At 37.3% G+C, this 13,835-nt stretch overlaps 1 protein-coding gene across 2 annotated transcripts; it reads left to right on the top strand.

Annotated features, from left to right (window-relative positions):
• The first annotated feature begins 2,846 nt into the window (after nucleotides 1-2,846).
• On the top strand, nucleotides 2,847-10,780 carry LOC127635493 (cilia- and flagella-associated protein 157-like). 2 transcript variants are annotated; one of them, XM_052115586.1, is made up of 9 exons: nucleotides 2,847-3,016; nucleotides 4,332-4,603; nucleotides 7,195-7,348; nucleotides 8,004-8,271; nucleotides 8,398-8,528; nucleotides 8,666-8,816; nucleotides 8,894-9,072; nucleotides 10,137-10,280; nucleotides 10,417-10,780. In XM_052115586.1, exons 1-9 carry the CDS (start codon nucleotides 2,874-2,876, stop codon nucleotides 10,436-10,438), a joined length of 1,464 nt encoding a protein of 487 aa, XP_051971546.1. In that variant the 5' UTR covers nucleotides 2,847-2,873; the 3' UTR covers nucleotides 10,439-10,780. The 2 variants fall into 2 exon arrangements, with proteins under 2 accessions (XP_051971546.1, XP_051971552.1); XM_052115592.1 differs by having other exon boundaries at nucleotides 10,137-10,284.
• Nucleotides 10,781-13,835: the final 3,055 nt, after the last annotated feature.

Here is a 13,835-nt window from a genome sequence, read left to right as displayed (position 1 = left end):
ACTTGTGGGGCCCAGCCAGTGGTCCCCACAAGGGAAATTGCTTATTAAACATACTAAACAATGTGTTTTTTTAATGTAAAAATGCTAAAAGGTTTCTAGGGTTAGAAGATAGAAATTATCGTTAGATCTGTATAAAATCCATAATATGCATGGAAGCTATGGAGAGCCCCATCCATCCATCCATCGTCAAACAAGTTTGTGTGTGTGTATGTGTGTGTTTAAATATACATCATGATAATGGTCACCCAGTGGTGCACAAAACAAAATAAAGTAAATAAAAGCTGAAAACACAACATAATTATACCACAGCAAAACAAAATTGAGACACACACAACACCATTAAGCCACTACACATTGGAAAAGCAATAACACAACAAAGTTAAGCCAAAACATAATAGAAAAGCCAAAGCAAAAAACAACACAAGGGCCACAACCCAACAATATTAAGCCATAACACATTGGAAAAGACACAGCTCAGTGGAAATAAACCACAACATAAAGCCACAACACAATGTAATTCTGAAAATTGCATTGTCTTATGGCTTAATTTCATGGTGTTGTGGCTTAATTTAATTATTTGTGTGTCTTACAGTAATTTTATTGTGTTTTCAGCTTTTTTTATTTTTTATTTTTGCTATACTAATTGTGTTGTGTTGTGCACCCATGGACCACCATATAGATTACTATACAGGTGAAACTCGAAAAATTAGAATATCGTGTAAAAGTTCATTAATTTCAGTAATTCAACTTAAAAGGTGAAACTAATATATTATATAGACTCATTACAAGCAAAGTAAGATATGTCAAGCCTTTATTTGATATAATTTTGATGATTATGGCTTACAGCTTATGAAAACCCCAAATTCAGAATCTCAGAAAATTAGAATATTGTGAAAAGGTTCAGTATTGTAGGCTCAAAGTGTCACACTCTAATCAGCTAAACACCTGCAAAGGGTTCCTGAGCTTTTAAATGGTCTCTCAGTCTGATTCAGTTGAATTCACAATCATGGGGAAGACTGCTGACCTGACAGTTGTGCAGAAAACCATCATTGACACCCTCCACAAGGAGGGAAAGCCTCAAAAGGTAATGGCAAAAGAAGTTGGATGTTCTCAAAGTGCTGTATCAAAGCACATTAATAGAAAGTTAAGTGGAAGGGAAAAGTGTGGAAGAAAAAGGTGCACAAGCAGCAGGGATGACCATAGCCTGGAGAGGATTGTCAGGAAAAGGCCATTCAAATGTGTGGGGGAGCTTCACAAGGAGTGGACTGAGGCTGGAGTTACTGCATCAAGAGCCACCACACACAGACGGGTAATGGACATGGGCTTCAAATGTCAAACGTCTTACCTGGGCTAAAGAAAAAAAGAACTGGTCTGTTGCTCAGTGGTCCAAAGTCCTCTTTTCTGATGAGAGCAGATTTTGCATCTCATTTGGAAACCAAGGTCCCAGAGTCTGGAGAAAGAATGGAGAGGCACACAATCCAAGATGCTTGAAGTCCAGTGTGAAGTTTCCACAGTCTGTGTTGGTTTGGGGAGCCATGTCATCGGCTGGTGTTGGTCCACTGTGCTTTATTAAGTCCAGAGTCAATGCAGCCGTCTACCGGGACATTTTAGAGCACTTCATGCTTCCTTCAGCAGACAAGCTTTATGGAGATGCTGACTTCATTTTCCAGCAGGACTTGGCACCTGCCCACACTGCCAAAAGTACCAAAACCTGGTTCAATGACCATGGTATTACTGTGCTTGATTGGCCAGCAAACTCGCCTGACCTGAACCCCATAGAGAATCTATGGGGCATTGCCAAGAGAAAGATGAGAGACATGAGACCAGACAATGCAGAAGAGCTGAAGGCCGCTATTGAAGCATCTTGGTCTTCCATAACACCTCAGCAGTGCCACAGGCTGATAGCATCCATGCCACGCCACACTGAGGCAGTAATTAATGCAAAAGGGGCCCAAACCAAGTACTGAGTACATATGCACGATTACACTTTTCAGAGGGCTGACATTTCTGTATTTAAAATCCTTTTTTTATTATTGATTTCATGTAATATTCTAATTTTCTGAGATTCTGAATTTGGGGTTTTCATAAGCTGTAAGCCATAATCATCAAAATTATATCAAATAAAGGCTTGAAATATCTTACTTTGCTTGTAATGAGTCTATATAATATATTAGTTTCACCTTTTAAGTTGAATTACTGAAATTAATGAACTTTTGCAGGATATTCTAATTTTTCGAGTTTCACCTGTATAGGTAAAGCTGTTCTGGTAAGAATATAGTGCATCATAAACTGAGTTTAGAACACTTGCTCAATTATCTTTGTAGGCATTTAAACTATATTCACACCTTACATTATTATAAATAGCATAATGAATACACTATATAATTTAATTATGTGGGATTTTTGCATGGTTTTGCTAATAAGAAAATACACTTCTAATAGCCTCTTATTGGTAAACGGTTTGCCAGAATATACCATGACCCAGTCCTTCAGTGTAATGCAAATTCTCTTTAAACTGTTAGCGTGAGGGATGAGAACAAGGAGTCTCATCTGTCATTCACTTTGTAAGAATAGGCTAGAAAATTGAATTCTGCCTGAACTAGTTATTAAAGTGATACACAACACAGATTTGTGTCAAACGATAAAGTGAAACTCTTGTTAAATAGGCTCAAACCGATGTTATGATACTTCAGTAGGCCTGTAGCAGGTTTAGTAAGTTAGTGAAAGCACAACTAATAGTGTATTCAAGCGTACTTTCACGCAGGTCTCTACGCACCGCCTCAAACATAACATCCATGGCAACGAGAAAACATTGCATTTTTTTAGGTTTTTGACTTCACGGATTGTTTTGTGAGGTAGCACGTAAAAGTTCAATGCCACCCAAAAAGAATGGAAAAAGGAGCGGAGAAAAATCACTTAAAAAGGAAAGCATGGAGTTTGAGGAGATAGTCGCAGAGGAAAGTGACAAATTATTTTATCGTGCTCAAATACGCGATTTGGAGGAGCGACTTGAAAGGTGCGAATTTCTGTCAAGTTTTACAACTATTATTGATATGAGCGCTAAAAAAATAAATGTTTAAAATCTACATACATAGTTCCTATTTTCCACAGTTAGTGTGTAAAGACAATGAACGCCTTTGTTACAACTGTCCTCATACCTGGTACTGAACTGTTATTTGTAATGTGCTAAATAAGGCATTAGGCCTAACAGAAATGAAATATGCTGACACATTAGCTGTGATTTGATTTCAAATATTTCTAAAGCAATGTATCAATTGTAACACACCAGCTGGAACCTCTCTTTTGATTTTCCTAACCCTGTTTGGACTTATCCCATACACATTTACAATGATAATTTAGACCTAAATCAATGATAATTTAGGCCTAAATCAAAACCATGCTATCTATCTATCTATCTATCTATCTATCTATCTATCTATCTATCTATCTATCTATCTATCTATCTATCCATCCATCCATCCATCCATCCATCCATCCATCCATCCATCCATCCATCTATCTGGCCCACTCTTCTAAGCTCTCTGACTGAATAAAATAAGGGGCTGTATGCTTCTTTTGGTGTGGGGACAGTTGGAATACAGCTTGCATGTTTGCCGGATTTTCTCAGTGACCTTGCATTTAGCATGTCCCAAAATATGTTAGTTTTAAGTAGACGCATCAATAATGTTTTCTTTCACTATCAGAGAGGAAGGATGATTTATTCACAATGAAAGAGAAGAAAATGAAACCCGCAAACTGATATTCTCGAATATTTCTGTATCAAAGTGGACTATGTCCTTTACGTTTCCCACACAGGGAGATGATGCTAATGTGAATGTTCACAGAGATAATGACAGTTCAAACTCGCATGAGAATGGAAATATTCACAGCATACTGTACTCTGTATCAACTACAGTACTTCTTAATAGATCTGAGAGAGAGAGAGAGAGAGAGAGAGAGAGAGAGAGGGAGAGAAAAGATTGTATCCTTACTATGCTAACCCCATAACAGACAGGTGAGCATTGAGGAAGGACTTACCTAACGATGTTGTAGATTTGACAAAATGATTGAAATTTCAGAATCTTTGGTTTGTAAGATATAATATAATTTTCAGAGTACAGTTATTCGCACATACGATTATGATATTCAGGTCCTTACATTGTGTCATTGAGCAAACGAAAATGGAATAGACTTTGGATTTAAATCTTGCCTACTGCAAATAATTAACCAGGCAAAATACTTCACCAAATATGTAATTACCTCAACAGGAAGAACTTGTCCTTTCTTTGACATGTTAATGAGCTGAACTGTAACATTGTTTTTTCTTACAGATACCAGCATAAATGCGATGAACTAGAGGTTCAAGAAAAGGACTTATCCTCCAAGATTGATAATGTGGAGAAAGAGAAGAAAGACATAATTATTTACCTTAAACGCACAATAGCTCAAAAAGAGGATGACCTCACTGAGCTGGCAGAGGAATTATCAAGACACCAGCAAGCTCAAGAGGCTGAGAGGGAGTCCTTTGAGTTGCAGCTGAGTCTGCTTAGGCATGAACTTCAAGAAAATAAGGACAAATTCACATCTGAGAACATGGCCCTTGGTACAAGATGCTGAGAAGTCACAGATTTGCATATAGAGAATCTAGAAAACAAACATTTTAGCAACAGCTTCTTAATGAAATAATATTAAATTGTCACTAAGGTGACAATAAGGTGATTTGTAATCTGATATACACTCACCTAAAGGATTATTAGGAACACCATACTAATACTGTGTTTCACCCCCTTTCGCCTTCAGAACTGCCTTAATTCTACGTGGCATTGATTCAACAAGGTGCTGAAAGCATTCTTTAGAAATGTTGGCCCATATTGATAGGATAGCATCTTGCAGTTGATGGAGATTTGTGGGATGCACATCCAGGGCACGAAGCTCCCGTTCCACCACATCCCAAAGATGCTCTATTGGGTTGAGATCTGGTGACTGTGGGGGCCATTTTAGTACAGTGAACTCATTGTCATGTTCAAGAAACCAATTTGAAATTATTCGAGCTTTGTGACATGGTGCATTATCCTGCTGGAAGTAGCCATCAGAGGATGGGTACATGGTGGCCATAAAGGGATGGACATGGTCAGAAACAATGCTCAGGTAGGCCATGGCATTTAAACGATGCCCAATTGGCGCTAAGGGGCCTAAAGTGTGCCAAGAAAACATCCCCCACACCATTACACCACCACCACCAGCCTGCACAGTGGTAACAAGGCATGATGGATCCATGTTCTCATTCTGTTTACGCCAAATTCTGACTCTACCATCTGAATGTCTCAACAGAAATCGAGACTCATCAGACCAGGCAACATTTTTCCAGTCTTCAACTGTCCAATTTTGGTGAGCTCTTGCAAATTGTAGCCTCTTTTTCCTATTTGTAGTGGAGATGAGTGGTACCCGGTGGGGTCTTCTGCTGTTGTAGCCCATCCGCCTCAAGGTTGTGCGTGTTGTGGCTTCACAAATGCTTTGCTGCATACCTCGGTTGTAACGAGTGGTTATTTCAGGCAAAGTTGCTCTTCTATCAGCTTGAATCAGTCGGCCCATTCTCCTCTGACCTCTAGCATCAACAAGGCATTTTCGCCCACAGGACTGCCGCGATACTGGACGTTTTCCCTTTTCACACCATTCTTTGTAAACCCTAGAAATGGTTGTGCGTGAAAATCCCAGTAACTGAGCAGATTGTGAAATACTCAGACCGGCCCGTCTGGCACCAACAACCAAGCCACGCTCAAAATTGCTTAAATCACCTTTCTTTCCCATTCTGACATTCAGCTTGGAGTTCAGGAGATTGTCTTGACCAGGACCACACCCCTAAATGCATTGAAGCAACTGCCATGTGATTGGTGGATTAGATAATTGCATTAATGAGAAATTGAACAGGTGTTCCTAATAATCATTTAGGTGAGTGTAGATTACAAATCACAAAGTCAATGCACACTGATTTTTAGTTATACACATCTCATGTCTTTTATTGGTATGGCGAGCCATTAGGTGTTATACGTGATTGGTATTAGTGACATTACAGTTTTTCTTGATCGATTTTACACATATATCCAAACTCAGGTCACAGCTCTTAAAACAATTAACTCAGTTATCTGAAAACATTATAATTGTCCTAAACAGATTGTGCATGTTTCTTGATTTTCCTCATTTTCTCGAAACACTACTATCTATCATTCTTAATTTCTAAACAGTTAACACAGTTAGCACAGACAACTATATTAAAGTCATATTCTCAAATGCACATGTCAGGTTGCCAAATCCCTCCATATTAATATCGGCTGTGTTAGTAATGCACACAGCAAAGAAAATACAATTTACTAAACTTTTCACACAACTATCATGAATCTGCTATCTATAAGATATAAAACTTCAGAGCAAACAAACAATGAAGAAGAAGAGGTAGAGTGGGTAAAGAAAGAAAATCTGAGGAAGAAGTGATGAGAAAAGGGGAAAGTTTTCTCAACTCTTTCAGGTGTGTGCATGGAAATACTTCAGGAAAGACCAAATGGAGATGGTGTAATGTTGGTGAACAGAGAGAGGGCATTAGGGGGGAAGATAAGAGTAAAGAAGGCTCAAATGATCTATGAGTCCCTTGTCTAATTGATCATGTTATGAATTCTCTCGAAGACACACTGAGTGTTCGGCTTAATGTGAGCAGATCTACAGTGACTTCAATTTCAACAAAGAAGAAGAAGAGGGAGGAATGGCATTGGAAGAGGAAGAGCAGGGACAACTACAAATTTAGAGATTTTATGAAAACAGATGGAAAAAGGTCTTTATGGTGGATTTTTGTGCTAAATGTGTTAATTAAATAGTAGAGTTGTGTGTCTATAGCTGAACATGTTATGAATTTAATAGAGAACACATCTGTTGTTTTGATATTAGTATTTCGTTTTAATAAACACATCATCAGAAAAGAACTCATTGCTTCATTATGCAGTGAAATTTAATTGTTCTGCAAATTTGAGTGTCTGTTTCTACGGCTGAGTCAATTGTTTTGAGAGCACTGATTATAGTTTGGAGAAATTGATAAAATCGACTGAGAAAAACTGTAAATGTGATAATGAAGGCACCTTCCAACCTATGAACATTGTCAGTATTCCTAATTAAAATGTGTTTATGTGTTCATGTTTTCGTGTTCAGCTGGTAAGGTGGCGTCTTTGGAAGAGTTTTCTATGCAAAGAGAGAAGCTCATGGCTGAATGTAGGTCCTTCAAAGAGCAGCTTCAAAAGCAAAAAGAGGAACACCAGGCCGAAATCTACAATCTTGAGAAAAAAGCTGTACTAGACAATGACAGGTGTGTATGTTCATACTATTGCCATTTTTCATAGATCAAGGAATGGAGGTGCATTCTTGTAAGAAAATTACCTGATCAATAATTATTATTTTCATAACTATTGTGCTCTCGTTGAGCTTTAAAACCAACAGCTGAACTTAAATCATGCATGATAATGTCAAATCGGAGATTCTTTTTCATTCATCTTCTGTTTGCAGTGAATGATTGTAACGAACTGTAAAGCCTAGAACTTTGCAAATAGATATTTGCTCAGTAAAAAAGTGAATCAGTTGCTTGGCATAAATTTATAGTACTTTATTCAAATAAATGTTGAGGGGATGTTCCCAACTTCTCAGTACAGAAATGTGTAAAAGTCTTCTGAACCCTATTAAGCCTTTAATTCCATGAATATTTGTCTTGAATTTGAATTTTCCCCAAAGTTGGTCTTTTCAGTATTTTTAAAATAAAAATGGCCATTGTGTCCTTGAGCATGGCACTTAAATCCAGGTTGCTCCGGGGGGATTGTCCCTGTAATAAGTGCACAGTAATTCGCTTTGGATAAAAGCGTCTGCCAAATGCATAAATGTAAACTGTAAATGTAAATCATTCACACTTTGCACTGTTGTGTAAAATACAAAAATACAAACTTAAAACTATCCCTCTTTGGAATGTATAGGTTAAAGAAAGAAATGCTGGAACATGTTGCTTCTGTAGCAGCTGAATTCCGCCGGGTGTCGGACCAGAAAATGCCAGAGACAACAATGCGAGCCATGCAAGAGAATCTTGCTGTAACAGCTCAACTGAAGCAGCTTAACGAAAAGACCAAAGAACTGCTGAAGGAGAATGATGCTCTCAGGGCAAGAGAAAAGCAACTCAAAATAGAAAATAGAATTGCCGAGCCACTCCTGAATGAGATGACCAGGAAGAATGTTTCAAATCAAAAGGTTGGCAATGTAAAACATCTATAGTTTCAGTCATTTAACTGAGTAATCACCCTCTGTTTTGAGATACATGCACATTCTATAGCCTAGTGAAAGAATGAAACATAACTCTTTCTCAATTCCTGAAAGGTGGTCCATCAGTTGACAGAAAAATGCAAGCAAATGCATTCTGAACTGGATAAATGTGCCAAACTTCAGCTAGAGCACCAAAAGCTGCAGGACAGTTACTCAACAGTATGCATGGAGCTTGAAGCTCTCAGGTCCTAGATCACTCATTGTTAAATAAATTACTTTAAAGTTGAACATTTAATTTTTTACAGACTGGCCTTTAATGGCCGAGTTGGGAGAGTGGACTATTAATGTATATTTTAATATTACCATTATGCTCTACTCACAGACAGAATCATGCAATTGATACAGATGTTCTTGAGCAAACAAAAACTGAAGTCAAGAGACAGAGAAAGGAACTTGAGGAGGAGAAGACACTGAGAGGACAGCTAAAGACAGTTCTTGAGGAAGCAGCTATAGCTTTAAAGGAAGTTTTGATGGTAATAGTGAACATAAACAGTAAAGTTATCATTTGGTGAAAGAACAAATCAATTGTCTTACTCAGGTTTGGTTACAGGAGGTTCCTAAAGAGGTGGACTCAGAGTTGGAGATTATTGTCCGACGAAACCAGATGACGCAGAAGCTCTTGGCTGTGCTAGACAGTGCTGCAGCTTTAGGAAAAGGTCCTGCTCTCACTGATTTCATGCCAGAGATGGCTTGCAATCATAAACCCAAAATAGCCACAGACATTAAAAGGTACAAATGTATACATTTTTAAGGGATTTTTTTAATTAAAGATAAACAAAATAAAATAATAATAATTTAAAGTGATTGCACTTAGAAAGTGAATATACTGAATAAATATATATCATTTTGGAATAATGTACAGATTTAGCTCTTATGGGGAAAATAATGGTACTTTTATTCACCAAAGTGGCATTCAACTGATCACAATGTATAGTCAGAACATTAATAACGTGAAAGATTACTATTACAATTTGAAAAAATAAAAATGTCAGAACTTCTTAAACTACTTCAAAGAGTTCTCATCAAAAAATCCTCCAAATGCAGCAATGACAGCTTTGCAGATCCTTGATATTGTCAGTTTGTCCAGATACTCATGTGACATTTCACCTCACAATTCCTGTAGCACTTGCCATAGATGTGGCTGTCTTGTCGGGCACTGTTCATGCACTGGTAATCTGGCATACTGGGCATTTTCCCAGTGGGCCGATGCACTTTGAGGCCGATCAGGAGCGGACTGGCCATTGGGAGAACCGTGTGGGCTGGTGGGTTGGCTGCGAAACGGGCCAAATGGGCCGTGATAAGGTAAATTGACCCAATACAATGAAGCTGTCAGTTGAGGACATGTGAGGTGTCTATTTCTTAAATTAGAGACGCTGATGAGCTTATTCTCTTGTTTAGTTGTAAATCTGGCCATCCACAACTCTTTCTGTCATTGTTAGAGCCAGCCGTCCTTTGTCTTTGAAGACAGTATTGTTTTTTACATCAGTAATGTCCTGACTATACTCTGTGATCAGCTGAATGCCACATGGTAAATTAAATTACAAATTTCCTTCTGAAACAGCAAAAAACATTATTCCAAACTTTTGGCCACCAATATTTCTGTGTGTATGTGTGTGTATATATTAGACATTTCCATGATTTTAAGATTTTATTTTATTATTATTATTTTTATTTCCATGACCTGATTTTATTTAAATGACTTGTAAAACTCTATGGTTGTTAGGTATAATATAATAAGAAACCATTTTGGACTAATGATACACAATGTCTCTCATATTTGCTATCAACTGCAGACCAAGTGAATTCCCTTTGCAGAAATCCACCTGTCATCTGTCACACTTCAAAACCGGAGACCTAGGACTGGTCCCTTTCAAAACACATCCCAACCCATCTAAGATGAGACATCACTCCAGGGGTGCATACATAAATCTAAACAAGTAGGTATGTAGGTTATGGTTCATCTACACAGTACTCATGATTGTAGCATGTGTCACGGTGAATATAACATATTGCATTAATTGGAAATAAAAGATTTGTTTTTGTAACTATTTACTGCTCTTTTTATGTCTTTAGGAGTCAATCAATTGAACAATGATCATCCTATAAATACTCATAACTTGTCACAGGGTGGGTGAGGAAGGGTCTTATTAGTAAATATTGTAATGTTTAAAATAATTTCAAATATGTTGAATACTGTTTGTTGAGTACATTGCTTTCATATCTTGTCACTAGATGGCAGCATTATAACATTACACAATATTTAGCTAGCTAGCTATATAAGTGATAGAAAGATATACACACTAGGATTATTTGTATATTACATAATATAGGTATTATGTTTTTATAATTTTATTACAGACTGTTATTGTATAAATTGATTGTGCTGTTAGAAATTTGGTGATGTGGGTGATCCTAGAATGAGAATAAAGTATCTGTTATTGTTGGTGCCTGTGTTTCTCAACTTTCCCTGTCTGGTTTGTTAAATGTTGGCAATGTTTATTTATTTTGTATTATTATTATTATTTTATATATATAAAACAGTCATCTGTGTCATTCCACAATGGAAAATTACAAAGATCAATTAGATTTATCTTGTTTTAGAAACAACACTGCATAAGATATTCAGGTTTTTCAGAGACTGTATTTTTAACATGTGTATTTTGTCTTTCTGGACTGGCAGACTTTCTATAGTCAAAAGTGAAATCTCTATTTCATAAGTAACCCTCTCAATCCTGCTTGATAAATATGACTTGCAAGATAAGAAAAAATGTATTAGTCTCTTGAATTGTTATGTCTAGTTAAGTAAGGGATAACGTAGAGTCAGCCAGTTGTTATCGCAAAATAAACCCCAACATGAAGCGGAGGTAAGAAGTTCACAATATTAAATGTATTCTGACTCTGTTCTAAACAACACAATCATTTGCTGCTTTTTGTATGTGCTCATGTAAATGATTGTTAAGATATTTTCTATTGTTCATTTTAGAATTGTACATGGTCATATGACTGTGATGTTATTGCCATGCACTCCATCCTCTGGACAATATGTACAGTAATTCATCATCACCTGACAGGCAGTGTCGGTTGTTGAGGTTGCATTAGTCAGTTTTTGGCCAAGAGAAAACACTGTGGCAACTAGCATGAAGACTAAAAAATAAGCTGCTAGAACTGGTCTGGTCAAAACTGACAAAAATCAACATTAACAACCATTGAAATAGTCCATGTGACTCAGGTACAGCTGTTTATTCCTTATGGCCTCTGAAGCCATCCAATAGCTCTTATAAGGAAGGAACAGAAATTTAAGAGGATAATATTCCCCTTAACATTGCTCTTAAATCTAGTTTGCGCTTGCATTCAATTCAAAACATTGAAATAGGTCATGTTAAGATTATGATCACTTATGTCATGTGCCATGCAATAAGCAAGCCAAACACCATCCCATAATCAGTAAATTTAGTTTTAACTAAATAAAACATTTAGACCACAATGGCATAAGAATACTTATTATTTGTATGAAATTATTCTTCAACTATGATTGGAAACAAGATCAGAGGATATTTACATACAGTACCTTGCTTGCAGTGTAATGGCATAAAATTAAGGATGAAAGGCAAAAAGCAATCAAGGAGAATGAAACAATAAAATAAGAGGTAGAGAGTGTCAGTGCTCTTGTTAGAGAAAAGCAAAGGCTCAAGAAATTGACACAGGCTCTTAGTTCACCCCAGAGGTCATCTCAGAAATATTTTTTCAAATCAAGAAAGGCAGTAAAATGTGCACTCAAGTTTGAACAAACTGCCCTCATAAAAAGTGCTGTCATACAGAAAAATGTGTATGTTATAGCGCATTAATAAATATTAAAAAAGGAAATTTCACAAGCACTGTAAAAATCAGGTCAGTGATTTCTATGAATTATATATTTTCAGATGATTGAAGGATGAAAAGAAACTTCAGAAATGGCATTTGACTAAGTTCATCCTAGAGGTCTACTGGCTTTTCAAGAATGATATTCAGAGTTTGTTATTAGAAAGTCAAAGTTTACTGATCTCTAAATGTCTTCTGGTGTTCAGACACATCCAGAAATGTGTGCCTTTGCAGGTAACATAAGAACTTAAATGTAGCACTAGACTGTGTGCATGCATCCCCAGAATGCAAAAGTATTTCAAAATCGGAATATCTTTTGTAAATACTGCAGGAAATGCTACAAATTGTAAATACAGCCAATAGGCCACATGAGAAAAAAATAATTAGACTACTGATTAATGTCCAGTAGACTGGTATAGGGGACGCTTGATCAAGATATAAACTAGCTACTGCTAATATAGTCTATTCAGACCATAAGACACTAAACCAAGTTTTTTTCAATGAGTCAGTTTAAGGAGTGGTTCTCAATCCTGGTTGTGAATGCACAGTACATTTTGGATGTTTCCATTTGGATGTTTGATCTGGCACACCCATTTCTGGTGTTGAAGACTTTACTAATGAGCTAATTAGCAGAATCAGGTGTGTTCAATAAGGGAGACATCAAAAGTCCTGGACTAGGATTGAAAAGGAAATTTTACAACTTTTGTATGAACTTCATAATCAATTAATTTTCATAAGCTTTATCTGGGTTCCTATTCATGTAGCAGTGGATGGTAACTTTATGCTCCAATCTTACATCTTGTTCAGATAACATCTGTCCCCTATCATCCAGGCCAGCCCACGCCTTACAACCCCCAGCCCCTGGCTATCTGATGTTGTCCGTGAATATCGCTCCGAACTCAGGACAGCGGCGAGGAAATGGTGCAAATCTATAGATCCTGTTAATCTGAGTGGGTATCAGTCGCTGCTCTCTTCCTTCTCTGCAAACGATTTCATTAATAAAACATCCTACTATCAGAACAAAATCAATAATTCATCAGACACTCACACATTTTTCAAAAACTTTACCTCTATCCCCTAACAGCTGATGAATTGGCCACATTTTTTCACAAACAAAATAACAATCATCAGCAGTCAATTCTCCACACCACAAACACCCACCACCAACACACAACCCCATACTTCCCTCATTTTTCTCTCTCTGAGGTTGAAGTCTCTCCTTCAATGCTACCTGTATGCACAGACATCTTTAACACATCTCTTCTCACTGGTACCTTTCCCAAAACATTTAAGTAGGCTCGGGAAACCCCTCTGCTTAAGAAATCCAAACTAAACCTTGCACTCCTAGAAAGCTACAGGCCAGTCTCTGCTTTTATTCATAGCAAAAACACTGGAATGTGTTGGGCTCAACAATGTGTCCTCTATTCTCTCCCAGAACAACCTGCTTGACAGCAACCAGTCTGGGTTCAAAAGTGGACACTCTACGGAAACTGCTCTGCTGTCTGATTCTGAAGCTCGGAGATGGGCAAGGGCTGAATCCAAATAGTCAGCTCTCATTCTGCTGGATCTGTCTGCTGCCTTTGACACAGTAAACCACCAAATTCTACTGTCAATCCTCAAGGCAAAGACATCAC

Source organism: Xyrauchen texanus, chromosome 4 (assembly GCF_025860055.1).
Source record: "Xyrauchen texanus isolate HMW12.3.18 chromosome 4, RBS_HiC_50CHRs, whole genome shotgun sequence".
Taxonomy (NCBI): domain Eukaryota; kingdom Metazoa; phylum Chordata; class Actinopteri; order Cypriniformes; family Catostomidae; genus Xyrauchen; species Xyrauchen texanus.
The sequence above is the reverse complement of the archived record's forward strand: the minus strand, read 5'-3'. Positions and strand labels throughout refer to the sequence as shown.

Bases quoted from the DNA above. Each gene is read 5' to 3' on its own strand.
- LOC127635493 (XM_052115586.1), top strand. From the start codon at position 2,874: ATGCCACCCAAAAAGAATGGAAAAAGGAGCGGAGAAAAATCACTTAAA. The intron at 8,529-8,665 runs GTCCTAGATCAC...CTCTACTCACAG, and splicing joins ATGGAGCTTGAAGCTCTCAG to ACAGAATCATGCAATTGATA. The intron at 8,817-8,893 runs GTAATAGTGAAC...GTTTGGTTACAG, and splicing joins CTTTAAAGGAAGTTTTGATG to GAGGTTCCTAAAGAGGTGGA.